Consider the following 13,627-nt stretch of genomic DNA (forward strand, 5'->3'; position numbering starts at 1 on the left):
TCCTCCACATCAGGAGGAGCCAGATGAGGTGGCTTGGGCATCTGGTTAGGATGCCTCCTGGACACCTCCCTGGTGAGGTGTTCTGGGCAAGTCCCACCAGGTGGAGGCCCTGGGGAGGAGATGCTGGACAGACTACATCTCTCGGCTGGCCTGGGAACGCTTCAGGATCCCGCCTGGATGAGCTGGTGAATATGGACAGGGAGAGGGAAGTCTATGCTCCCTTGCTTATGCAGCTGCCTCTGCGACCCTGGATAAGTGAAAGAAAACAGATGAATGGATGGGTGGATGGATGGTATTTAGTATGCTAATGCAAGCTAGATATTCAAATTTCTTCATTTAACACATGGACCTTTGAATAAAAAATTCGACTCTTTGTTCATAAATAAAACTCTAAATAATAAACTCTAATAACTTTTTTCACACACGGCTAGTAGATATTTTACTTATACTACTGTGGTCATGCCAAACTTCATGCAATTTCCTTTATCCTTTAGAGATACTGGGCAAAAAAGTAAGTGAGCTGTCGTTTCACAAATACACGATCTTCGGTTGAGCTAGCCGGCTAGATGCTAGCTAAGAGCGACGCCATTAGTTGGGGGAAAGAACGCTTTCGCATCAGGTTGAAACAGGAACTGGCTCGTTGTTTAGACCCATTTCCTCTCTGCTGTGAACAGATATTGATAAGAATCAGGGTCATATGAGCTGTCGAAGTTTTCTTCTCATGATTTTAGCATTTTTTTAAAAGTCGGAAGCCGATGTAAGCTTCACAGGACTTCAGTTCCGACGCGTTTAGCATTAGCCACGCTAGCTTGGAAACGCCTGTTTTGATAAATTTGAGTATTTCTGGAACAAAGTGCAGCCATGGCAACAGCGGGGTCGACCGGCAACAGCAGTAGAACCTACTCGTTCAAGGTGGTGTTACTGGGGGAAGGCTGTGTGGGAAAGACGTCGCTGGTGCTGCGATACTGCGAAAACAAATTCAACGACAAACACATCACAACTCTGCAGGTAAGACAGCCGAAGAGCAGCCGCTGACCCGCGGGGTTCTGACCCGCCTGGCACCGCCGGACGGAGCTGTTTGTTGTGTGTGAGCCGAGCAGGGGTGGGGGCTGCTGTTTGTGTGGGGTGTTTTTGTGGCTGTCACCGATTTGTGGACGCGTGTTTCTCAGCCCAAGCCATCCCGGGAGAGCGGAGTTGTTGTTTTTTAGAGGCGGAGCTGGTCGTCTGATCGGGATGATCCGATGACGGAGGTACCAGGCAGGTGTTGTCCTGGATGTTTACCTTCACACACACCGAGGAACAGATCTGGTTTCACTTCAGGTCCCAGAAGCACTGGCATCCAGAGGAGTGCCTTCCGCGGGGTGCTGGAGTTTGACCCTGACCTCAGCTGACTCACATAAACAAACCTACACTCTCTACTAAAGTCTCCACAACCTTTAGGAATTTATTTATAAATTTTGGTTAAAAAAAAAACTTCCTATGTGTAACTTTAAACAAATTTTAAGAAGATGCATAAGAAGATATTGGTGAATGAGGACCTTGTTCCAGAAGTCTCGCGGTTTGTTCAGATGCAGCTTTGCCAGCCTCAGCCGTGCTGCCACGGTCTCTTTAGAGAGAAGAGGCTTTCTCCTGCAACCTTTCCAGACAAGTCGTACTGGCCCAGTCTTTTTCCAACTGGATTGTCATGAGGTTTAACATGTAACATGCTAGCTGAGGCCTGGAGAATCTGTGATGTAGCTCTTGGGGGTTTTTCTTGAAGTTTCTCTGAGCATTTTACGGTCTGACCTTGGTCCGAACTTGCTGAGAACTTTGGCCACTGCATGGAGTGTTTTTTCTTGCTCTCTGTAAAATAATGGAGTCCACAAAGTCCAGGAACGACCTTATAACCCTCCCCAGACTGATGGGCAGCAACAGTTGCTTCTCTAAGGTCTCTAGGAAGTCTTTCGTCCTTGGCTTTGTGTGGACACACACCTGAATGCTGCAGAAACCGATAAGACGTCTACTTTCATAGAGGTGCTCACAGTGTTGATGATTAATTTATCAGGTGGATTGATTAGCAGCATGTGGGTGCTGCTGAATTCCTGTAGAAGCAGTAAGGCTGGACTTAGTTTTCACACAATGCTTTTATATTTTGATTTAATATTTGTTAAGTAAATATTGACAATATGTCATGTTCATCATATATTTACCTTATTTTATGACGTGGTGTTAGGTTTATAATATGTTAGGAGCTAAAAGTGGCAGCACAGCAGCCTGTTGTAGCAGCAGAAATAAAAACATCGGCTGAGTGTTTGTCTCCTCATGAGCATTGCATATGGCTGGACACGTCGACATAGAAGGCAGGCACAGAAAGAGTGCAGGAAATATCTCCTAGGACACTGTAATCCGTATCTTTGTGTGTTTCAGTGCAGCTTTCTCCTGTCGCTGCTTACCAGAGTTAATTTAATCTGAAAATGTTTTTGATTTTTCAGTAGAATGATTGGTACACACTGGAAAGTGTTGCTGCTGATCATATGTCACAGTTTAATCTGTTTTTGAATGTTTTTTTCAGTTTCATTACGTCAACTTTACTTTCATATGCATCATTGTCCTGGTGGTGAAAGCCTGGAGCTGATGAAGCACTTTCACTGTGCCTGAGTATCCTGTTTCAGTCTGCTGCTCTGACTCGGTTTCCAGTGTTTATCTGCAGCTCAGGTTACATCAACCTTTCTCTGACTGCAGATTTCAGGAAGAAAAAGAGAAGAAAAGACGAGGAATTCAACACAACAGCTGTTATTCAGTAGCCTGATGATTATTTGCATCATTAGTACATTGGTTATTTTGTTTGCCTAGTAAACTGTTTATTACTTGCATCTTTCTTAGATGAAATGTTTCTTTGTTCAGCCATGAGCCTAAAATGTCTTAAATCCCAATAAGATGAGACCAGCAGCTGCATCTGTAAGATACAAGTCAGCCATATTTACATGTTTGCACGAAGCAAAAAGGACAAGGTTTGATGAAACCAAGAATGCTCCTCACATCAGATCTGAAAGCTTTTCACTCTTTCAGTGTGGATCAAGTCATTGAACAGCATTCTGGGAAATGTAGGCTGTGAAATATCCACACCACATATCCAAATTTGGGAGATGTGGGTCAAAAAAGTAAACGAACCACAAAGTGTGTCATTAAATATGGTGGATGAGAGCAGCAGGAGATGTTGGATATCAATCTTTTGAAGTAATCATGGTGTTTATATACAGGATAAGCAGCGGTAGGGGGAGTTGGACCCCTCCAGGTCCTCGTTCCTTATGAATATCCCAGTCACACATGTCAGCTGCTCCTCAGACTCGTAGCTGCAGGGCTCACATGACTGATCACAGCTGGATGTGGAGACCCCACCGTCTGGAGATAAATGAATCTTCAGAGACCACATCCTCCAGCTGTAAACGAAGTATGTCCAGCCCGGCCGCAGAGGAGAGGGTCAGGAAATGGTGGAGAAACTTCTGACACTGCTGGAGCGTGCAGTCATCGCCCAGCACGAGCTCTGCGTTATTCCACCATTACAGTTTGTCATGTTTTTCTATTTATCCAGAGTTAATTCTTATTGCACAGTTTAGATGTTGCCCAATTATTCCGCTCTCATCCATTCATCTGCTCGTTGTTGTTGGGTAATAATTTAGTCTCGTGTAGTGTCTGTTTGCCCAAAATGTAAAATTAGTGACATGACCATGGGGAAATCCCATTTCTTTTTTCATTTTCTCAAAGAAAGGAAGAGAAACTAGTACATCAAAGCGTCTCTTAAACTCCAAATAAAGCACAAAACTCACACATGCACCTGCCTGAGTAAACTGCCGTCATGTCCTAAAAACACAATTAAATTCTTAAAACTGAAAAATACCAGTCAAGATGAAAACTGGTACTAACATAACTAATATCGCAATGTTTTTTTCCCTTCATCATAAAACTTATCAAAGATAATCTAACGTAAACTAAAATAAACTAAAAATCTAAAGATGTGGCAGACGATGTCACACAATAAAACTCCGCTGATTTCCTTCCACTGTTTGCCTGACTTGTCACTAGCTGTACAGCAGCAGTGTAGTTTTTCTTTGTAGTGCCCACCCCGTCTATAAATAATCTCTAGCTAATCTACGGGTGTGTTTTCTTCACCTGTTGGCTCCTGAAATGTACAACTCTGCAATTTGCAACCAGGACCTGATTCTGAGTCAAGTGTGTGAATCTTTTCCACGAAGCTTACTGGGTTCATCTCTGATGTATTTTGTTGTATTTTTTGGTCGCATGGGAATCATTTTAGAAACCGAGACTCCAGTAATTTGCTTCGGGTTTATTTGACGGGGTTGTCGCAGGATATTTTGCAGATGACCACATTTTCTTGATCTTCTCTTTGTGAAAGTCAAATCTCTGCCAGATGATGAATCAAATGCTGTTTTTCTTCTGAACTGGCTCGCGTTCAGCTTCCATCTCCTAACGCTGTTAAACTGGTTTGATGCTGTGAGACTGGCGTTGGGACGGAGTAGAAGCCAGAAAATTACCCGCAGATGCTTCAAACATGCTGTGACAACTTTTACTCCGTGTTTGTGACTTATAAACAGAGGTGTGGTTCTGAGATAAGAGAGCAACACAGCTGATTTAATTCTGCACTGGAGACACCAACAGCTATGTTATCATATGCTGCAGCAAAAAAAATGAAATAAAAAATGAAATAAAGTCTGAGATCGATCAAGTTGTTGACCTTTTGCATCATAAATGTAAGAAAATAGTGGCAAAGGTTCCCTAGAAGCCAGGATTACAGCAAATACTCACAATATTAGATTTACTGTCTATAAAGTCTAGTTAGCACAGAAATGGTTTTACCCGAGTCTCCAAGTAATTTCTAATAATTATTGACGTCATTAGTGATCTTAATGTAATGTGATGTTTTATTGGGTCTTTTTCTTTTCCCTGCTCCTGAATTAATGAGGCTGTGTTGACAATTATAATGAGTTAGGAAAGAAAGACTACACATATGCATACAAACACACACACACACACACACATATATATATATTTGTATTTTTATTTTCTTTGTTCTTATTTATTTATAATTGATTATTCATTCTCTGGATATATTTATATAGTGTAAAAAAGTTTTAAATCGTCAGAACCACATAAAAATCTAAATGTTTTCGCACACCTTCTAAATCCAGATTATATGTTCAGTTGTGTGCTGTTTAGTATGACTGTATAGTTATTATTAAACACGTATAGAAAAGAACTGGACAAGAAAACATGAGTCTAAAAGTTAAGTCCTACATCACAACATTTTTACAAGACAAAATTCCGTCAATAATCAGTCGATCACGATGGCAGTTGTAGGTTTGGATCTCATTGATTATAAGTGATTAGCCTCGGTCCGCCTCAGCCAGCAGTCACAGCTCAGTCAGCTGACCGCCCTCACGTTCACGTCAACTCACTGACCCGTGTACATCCATGCAGTGCGCCGTCAGCCTCCAACCAGTCTGCTCTGATGCTCACATCGTGTCCGATTGATTCTCCACCTCCAGACCTGAGCCGAATGACGTCGGTTCAGGTTCAGACGGGACTGGCAGAGGCTGTGTGGCTTAATGTGAGAAGTTACAAAAGCTGTTACAGAAGACTGATTTCACCACTCATGTTTCTAAATGTGGACTTTTCCCTGTAACAGCAGCTCAGACCCAACCTCCAAACCATTTAAAACCGGTCGACCATCAGAGCAGACTGAGAATATCTTCTCTAAACCTCCTGATATATAGAAACAATATCTGGAATAACAACCGTACGGCCACAGTTGTAGGACGAAGTTCAGCTATAAGTTAATCCTCAGCAGGGATGAGGTCAAAGGTCACTTCGAAGCTAATGGTTAGCTTGTTCCTCAGGAGCTTTCCTCACAGCTTGGTGGCTTTTAGAGGGTCCTGGTCCAGACTCTCTTCTGTTCTGAAGCTCTCCTTTAGTTTGCAGTGTTAGATATGGAAAACGGGCTGGAAGATTTTTTCTCTCCCTCTCAGTGGGATCCATTTTTGTTTGATCATTAACTGAACTTGTTAATGACTAAACTGGCAGAGAGAATAATGCAACAAATACCTGGTAAATTAAACGAAACGATGAATTAATATTTGAATGATCCCTTTTGTCTTTAAACTGTACCTCATGTCACTTCAAAGTTAACTACATATTGAATTTAATTTCCATTTTAACCAGTTTATCTACGAAATGTAGATTTAAGTCAAACACATCTACAGTTATTAGTAATAATAACTTTCTTCTCCCTCTGCAGGCATCCTTCCTCACAAAGAAGCTCAACATCACAGGAAAGAGAGTTAACCTGGCCATATGGGTAAGACAGCCGGTGTGATGCTGTTCTGCAGCCACCAACATGTTGCTGCCATGGCTAACGTTTCCTCCTGTCTGTGTGTGCAGGACACAGCAGGTCAGGAGCGATTTCATGCGTTAGGTCCCATCTACTACAGAGACTCCAATGGAGCCATCCTAGTGTACGACATTACAGACGAAGACTCCTTCCAGAAGGTAACGGCTTCAGGTCTGACACATCGGAAGCAGCTGAATTTGTTTCTCTGAGTTCTATTTTTTATTATTTGTTATTCAGTTATGACTTTTTGACATCCTGTTTTAACGCTGCCTTGCTGTCCTGTTAACAGATGGAAAGTAGCACAAAGTAAAGAGATTTTTCTGCAGCTTAGCTGCTGTAAACCTTCGTAAATAAGCTGTTTAAGTTAGAGCCTGATCATTTATTTTTTCACCTCTATAAAGGTTTGAATTTCATTCTTTACTACAGGAAAAATATAGATGTAATAAAAGTTAAAAACCGCTGTAGAAAGATGCGTGAGTGCAGCATCACCTGTCGCTTGCTAACACAGTGAGGGTAAGACACCTGCTGGTTACCAGGAACAGCATTAATACACATTTTTATCTTATTTAAAAGGTAAAATGAAGGAATCTTTAATTATCAATCTACTTCCCAGCTGTCTGTTCCCGGTCTGACTCCCTGTCTGAGACGCTGGAAGCAGAGCGCCCTCTGCTGGACACACTGCTATGAACTCATCCAACATAACTAACTTTGTGATAACTATCCTGTTATGTGCTTTTTAAAAACCTGTTTTCATCGGTGAGACCAAACTAATCAATTATTTGAGGAAAAAGGACACATTTTGTCCAGTGACATGAAAAGCCGGTTACAGTGGTAAATAACCCACACAGGGAAAACGGGAGGCTTAAAATTGAGATATTATGTTATTATATGATCATGTTATTATGTTTTTTATTTCATATAAATTTTTGTTAAAAGAGCAATTCAGGCTGTAAAACTTTTTTTTATTTCAGCCCTTGAGGGCCGTGTCCTGCAGGTTTTAGATGTTTCCCTGCTTCAACACACCTGACTGAAATCAGTGGGTTGTGCAGAGCAAGACAATGAGCTGATGGATCCGTGCGTTTTGAATCAAGTGTGTTGGAGCAGAACAGCATCTAAAACCTGCAGTTTGATGGTGTAAATTTGATAGTACTAAAATATTGCCTGTATTTGAGCGTAAAAGTGGGAAGGGATGATCAGGCATCACGTTTCTTTTTTTTCATCATTTCATCACAGAGAGAACCCGTTAAATCAGCTGGTCCGATTTACCATGATTTTATTTGGATTTTGGTGATTTCTGTGAATTTTTGACCCCAATATATTAATAAAGTTGGTTAAAGTGAAAAAGTAAATATCATATGGGTGAAGTTGTGTTGGAAGAAAATACAAACAAACATGGAGAAGTTGAACATTTTTATGTGGTATGAAAAACCTAAATGAAAGTATTCGTTGGCTATAATAAGCTCGGACCCCTGAAGCTTTATTCTTAGGAGCTTTTGGTTTTACGGAGACTAAATAAACGTGTTTCTGTCGTTCCAGGTGAAGAACTGGGTGAAAGAGTTGAGGAAAATGTTGGGAAACGAGATTTGTTTATGTATAGTAGGTAAGTCATCACATATGAAGCTGAAAAGGTCATCTTGGGATCAGCTGATTTCTGGTTGGATGCCTGGCTTCTCTGAGCTGACGAACACGTGTTCGCGTGCACACGAATGACAGAAAAAGCCTGTAAGACGGTTCCCTGCGCAGTTACGGCTCATAGCGGCTGTTTGATTGGACCCGTCGTCCTTTCGGGATGTGAACTGTGGGAGAAACACGTTGAAGAAGTTCGGCAGCGTCTTTCTCTGGGAAAGTCAGGACACATGGAAATTCTGCTGAAATCAGATGCAAAAATATCAAACTTTGGTGTAATTTTTCCAAAGATGCTTGAGTGTATACATGCATGTTCTTTAACATGCAGCAGCCCTATCTGTGTTTCTAGATCACGATACCGACATGTCAGTAGGATGGAGTCTGTTTTGTTGCTGTGGTTACCATAGCTCCGTGTGTGACTTCATGAGGAATTTTAACTTGATTATGTTGTGATCATGATGAGTTTAGACCGGATCAAATCTGCTGTATGAAAATATGGCTTTTTAAAAACTTAGCAGGAAGTCTCATGAGGCTTGAAAGTGGATAAGAGCTGCAGATGAATAATAAACCTGCAGAATCCCGTTCAGCTCGTAAACGGAAACAGTCGGATTGCCGCTGGTGGAGGGTGGAGCTTAACAGCAACTGTCCTGCAGCAGGTGGAGCCAACGGTGATGCTTCTGGTTCTGTTTGTAGAGAAATTAATTCATTTTCAGCGTAACTTTAAAGCAGACAAGGGATCTATTGACTGTTCATCTCAAAAACTCAGAGGTGGCAGCACTGCTGGTTCAGAACCGGTTTTAAACCAGTTCTGTGTTTTAATAGCTTTAGAAGAAAAACTGGTTCCAGATCTATGGAAGCCCTGTCCTGCCACTTGTAAAGTACAAGTATTCACAAAGTATGATGTAATTATGAGGCTTATAGTCATTATTATGAGATGCTGAAAATGTCAGAAAAAAGTTGCGAGTTAATAACTGAGTGTTCAGTATTCTAGCATCTGAACCAGCAACCAGTTCAAACTGGTCTAAAAGCAGTAATGAAACAGAAGTGTAACTCACTCTGTCTCAGGTGTTCAGAAACGCTTCCGCCTCCCTATCCTGCTGCTTCTGACCGTGTTTGTGTCTCTGCAGGTAATAAAATTGATTTGGATAAAGACAGACATGTTTCAGTGGAAGAGGCCGAGAGGTGACGCAACACACAGTAAACATTCATTTTTCATGTGGGGTCGTCCTGCTGCCGTCTGAGAGCTCACATCTGTGTTTCTGTGCAGTTATGCAGAGTCGGTGGGAGCCAGACACTACCACACATCAGCCAAGTTAAATAAAGGCATCGAGGAGCTCTTCCTGGATCTGTGTAAAAGTAAGACCTGACCTACAAAACCTGAAACATTAACTCCACCATGACTTCTTCTTATGTAATGTTAATTCCACTGTGTGGCAGAGTAAAAACATCTTAGGTGGGGGCGTCTCCATGCTACCCTCCCTGCGGGTGGGATGCTGTTATGTTTTACAGACCTAAATCCAAGAATGTTGGGACGCTTTGTGAATAAAAACAGAATGCAATGATTTCCAAACCTCATCATTCCCAGTAGAACATCAACAACATATCCGAGACATTTGGCCATTTCATGGAAAATCTTTGAAAATCTTCCATCACATCTTCCTACTTCGTGCCCTGACACCATGTTTACCTGCAGAACCTTGTTGACGTCGGTACGTTCAGAAGGTCTGAACGTCTCTGTTTGTCTTCAGGGATGATGGAGACGGCTCAGGCGGAGGAGAGGGCGAAGGGCAATGGAGCCAGCCAATCAGCATCGAGTAGACGAGGCGTACAGATCGTCGACGACGAGCCACAAGCTACACCCGCCGGAGGATGCTGCTCTTCTGGCTAACACACACACAACCACACGCACATGCTTGTCCTACATGCTTGCAGACATAATATCCACACACACACATTTATCAGTATCTGTCGTCTGATTGGTCCGCTCGAAAATAACTTGCTGTTCATTCAGCTCCGCCTCTGCTGCTAAGGAGCATGGGAAATCATATTTAAGTTTGTTTCATCTGTGTTCCCTCCAGAATAAATGTAACTGAAGTCCCTCTGATTAAACCGAGTGTGTTTTCAGTGATTAAATCACAGTTTTAGCACTTTGTTTACCATAAACGTCCTCGCTAGAGCCTGTAACCCAAGAGTCATCCATCTCCAGCTGATCTGTTTCCTACTAAACATTAATAAAAGCGCAGGACTGGTGTTGGAGATGCAGAAAGGTGGCTTACAGTTCTGCAGAGATTTTTTTTGGGGGGTGGGGGGGAACAAGCATCCAGGTGTACAAGCAGTCTGTGTGGAGCTCCGTTAATCAGAGAGGAGGAGCAGATAGTGGTGCAACAGCTCCACCTGCTGGACAACAGTAAAACTGCACAGTTGTGTGTATGTTTTTATTTTTTGATCGAGGCAACAGCTGGACAAGGAGGAGTCTCAGATCAGGTAATTCATGTGTGCAGGGAGCCAGCAGATAGGCAGGTGGAAGGACTCTACCGAGCATGCTCTGTGGCTGCAGGAGCCTAAAGGTGCCCCCCTCCCCCTCCGAGACTTAGAGCCTAATGGACGCCATCTTCAGATGAAGCGACAGGTTTCCTCCGTAGTGAGTATCGTATCCATACAGACGTATAAAAACTCCAAACTAGTTTTTTTTTTTGTTGTTGTTGTTTTTGTCAGTAAATCCACCAGAAAGATCCAGAAGAACCAACAGAGCAGCGCTTGTTGTGAAATTCTCATAAGTTCAGACAAATAAATGTTGGATAATTTAATAGAAAATGATGAGCGACAGCTGGAAGAAGAACAGGAGGAAACAGACTGCTCAGTCAGAAATGACCAGTTTTAAAAAAAGAAATTGTTGGATAAAAGTTTGAGTTTTTTAAGACTTCAGACAACTTTGTTAATCCCTTTGGAAGGTTCCCTACTTTGCTGTAAATTTGAAAAACAAAAATTCACTAAAGTTTTAATTATTCCTGTGAAGACTGAACAGCCCAAATAATTTATCTAAAAATATGTAAATAAAATTTTAAAACAAGAAACAAGTCATTAAAGAACAGAAAGCAAGTTTATTTCCATTTAAACCCAAATAATGGACACATTTCTGTTTATAAGTAATTCATTGCTTTACTGATTCCGGTTTAGTTCTGTAAAACTTTTTTTTTATTTATTGAACCTAACTTAAGTTTGATTTTTAGAAAAATATTTTACTTCAAGTTTGCCAAAAAATAAAAATATTTCATACAAACCTTTTTTCATTTTGATTAAAGTCAGTAATGCAACTTTCATATTCAGTTTAATCAGCCAAATTATCTAAAAAGTGTCATAAAATCCTTTTAAAAAGCCTTGAAATGACTAATAATGTCAAACCAAAGTATATTTAATATTTAGTAATAAAAACAAGAACAATAGCAAATCTTTAGATTAGAGGAGACACAATCGGAATAATCAACATTTGTGCTGAAACGAATATTTTGTAGATTTTTTGTCTTTATAACTAATTGTAGGAGCTGGTTGCACCGCTCTGCTCCTCTTCCTCTTCATCATTTAACAGTTTTACTGGCACATTCAGAGAAATGATGCTGTGCATGTTTGATTTCTGTAAACAGCTTTGTTTGTTTGTCTTTCAAAAGAAATAAAGAAAAGAAATCTGATTGAATATTTATTAAGTTCTGTTCACATGATGGAAATCTGTACATCCAACTGTAGCCGACTGTATTTTATTATTAAGACGGTAGAAAAACAAACGTGGTGGACGTTTGATCAGAATGACGAGGATGTCCCGTCCTCATCGTAGATCATGGGAACACAGACGGGGTGGCTGGAAAGGAACAAAAAGAACATCTGCAACCGTTTGGAAATGTCTTTTTTAAACTTCCATGTCAAAGATGTTTTACATGATAGAGCAGCTATAACGGTTTACACAACATGTGAAGGTGTTGCACACGTTGTTCTTCCCGTGCATGTGGATGTTTTCAGCTTCTCCTGCAAACACGGAGTTTACAGCATGAAGGAAATGAAGACGTGAGATGTGACAAACACATCATTCAGCAGATTATTCTCTTGTCTCGTTTAGTTCAGATAAAGCCATGTTGAGAAGATTAAATATATATATAGTTAAGATTTATATGTTTACACTCCCCAACATATTATCAGGTCCACCTTCTAGTACCGGGTCGGACCTTTTTAATCCTGGTGTGATAGATGAAGCAGGTGGAGGAAACCTTCCTCAGAGGTTTTCTCCATATTGACATGACAGCATCACACAGTTGCTGCAGGTTTGTCGGCTGCATCCATGATGAGAATCTCCCGTTCCACCACATCCCAAAGCTGCTCTACTGGACTGAGATCTGGTGGCTGTGGAGGCCGTTGGAGTCCAGTGAACTCATCGTCATGTTCTAGAAAGCAGGTGGAGATGATCTGAGCTTTGTGACATGGTGCATTATCCTGCTGGAAGTAGCATGAGAAGATGCTCCACTGTGGTCATAAAGGGATGGACATGGTCAGCAACAATACTCAGCCTGAAGGGGAAGGAGATGCTGTTGATCCAAGGCAGGATGGATCCATGTTTTCATGATGTTTCCAGCAGATTCTGAGCCTAACATCTGAAATGGAGACTCATCAGACCAGCAACGTTTCTCCGTCTTTTATTGTCCAGTGTTGGTGAGTGTGTGTGAATTGTAGCCTCAGTTTCCTGTTCTTAGCTGACAGGAGACACCCGGTGTGTCTTCTGCTGCTGGACGTGTTGTGTGTTCTGCAGACCTCTGTACCATGCAGGAGACCTGAGTTCAAATCCCACAGGGGACGAATATTAACACCTTTTAGTTGGGTCCTTAGGCAAGACCCTTACAGCTACCGCCTGTCCACCTTCAGATGTACGTCGCTTTGGAGAAAAACAACTGCTAAGTGAAATATGTAAAATAAAAGAGAACCAGAGTTTATTGGACTTGCTGTTGTCTTTCTATTATCTCCAACCAGTCTGCCCGTTCTCCTCTGACATCAGCAACTGGATATTTTCTCTTCTTCAGGCCATTCTCTGAAACCTTAGAACTGGTTGTGTGAAAATCCCAGTAAATACTCAGACCAACAACCATGCCACATTCAAAGTCTCTTAAATCTCCTTTCTTCCTCATTCTGATGCTCAGTTTGAACTTCACCATGTTGTCTTCATCATGTCTACATGACTACATGCTGCCGTGTGATTGGCTGACTAGCTGCAGTACCAGCCAAAAGATTGAACACCCATACTCAAAGCTAATGGGTAGTTGTGTCCAAACTGGTGCTGTGTTTGGGTTTTCCAGCATCTGAAGTGAGCTAATAAAATGGCCGGTGAGCGTATTAAGAAGAACAAACTAATGATGTTTCTCCAGTACATAAGTCTTTACCCCCAAGGAAATTCAATTTTTCAAACTTATTTATCTACATATTTGTTTACGTAGCTGCTAATTTTAACACATATCTTTTTACACAATTTTAAATCTGTGTTTCTTTCATTGTTATTGGGGTTAAAGATTTGAGATGTGTGTGTGTGTGTCAACACAACGCCAGAGTGGGTCTGCACACACTGGAGGTCATCGGAACGAG

At 41.4% G+C, this 13,627-nt stretch overlaps 1 protein-coding gene across 1 annotated transcript; it reads left to right on the forward strand.

Annotated features, from left to right (window-relative positions):
* The first annotated feature begins 551 nt into the window (after positions 1–551).
* rab21 (RAB21, member RAS oncogene family) lies at positions 552–11,697 on the forward strand. Its single transcript, XM_041977573.1, has 7 exons — positions 552–1,008; positions 6,293–6,352; positions 6,436–6,543; positions 7,922–7,985; positions 9,139–9,193; positions 9,279–9,367; positions 9,760–11,697. Exons 1-7 carry the CDS (start codon positions 862–864, stop codon positions 9,897–9,899), a joined length of 663 nt encoding a protein of 220 aa, XP_041833507.1. The 5' UTR covers positions 552–861; the 3' UTR covers positions 9,900–11,697.
* Positions 11,698–13,627: the final 1,930 nt, after the last annotated feature.

This window comes from Melanotaenia boesemani, chromosome 23, assembly GCF_017639745.1.
Source record: "Melanotaenia boesemani isolate fMelBoe1 chromosome 23, fMelBoe1.pri, whole genome shotgun sequence".
NCBI classification, from domain to species: domain Eukaryota; kingdom Metazoa; phylum Chordata; class Actinopteri; order Atheriniformes; family Melanotaeniidae; genus Melanotaenia; species Melanotaenia boesemani.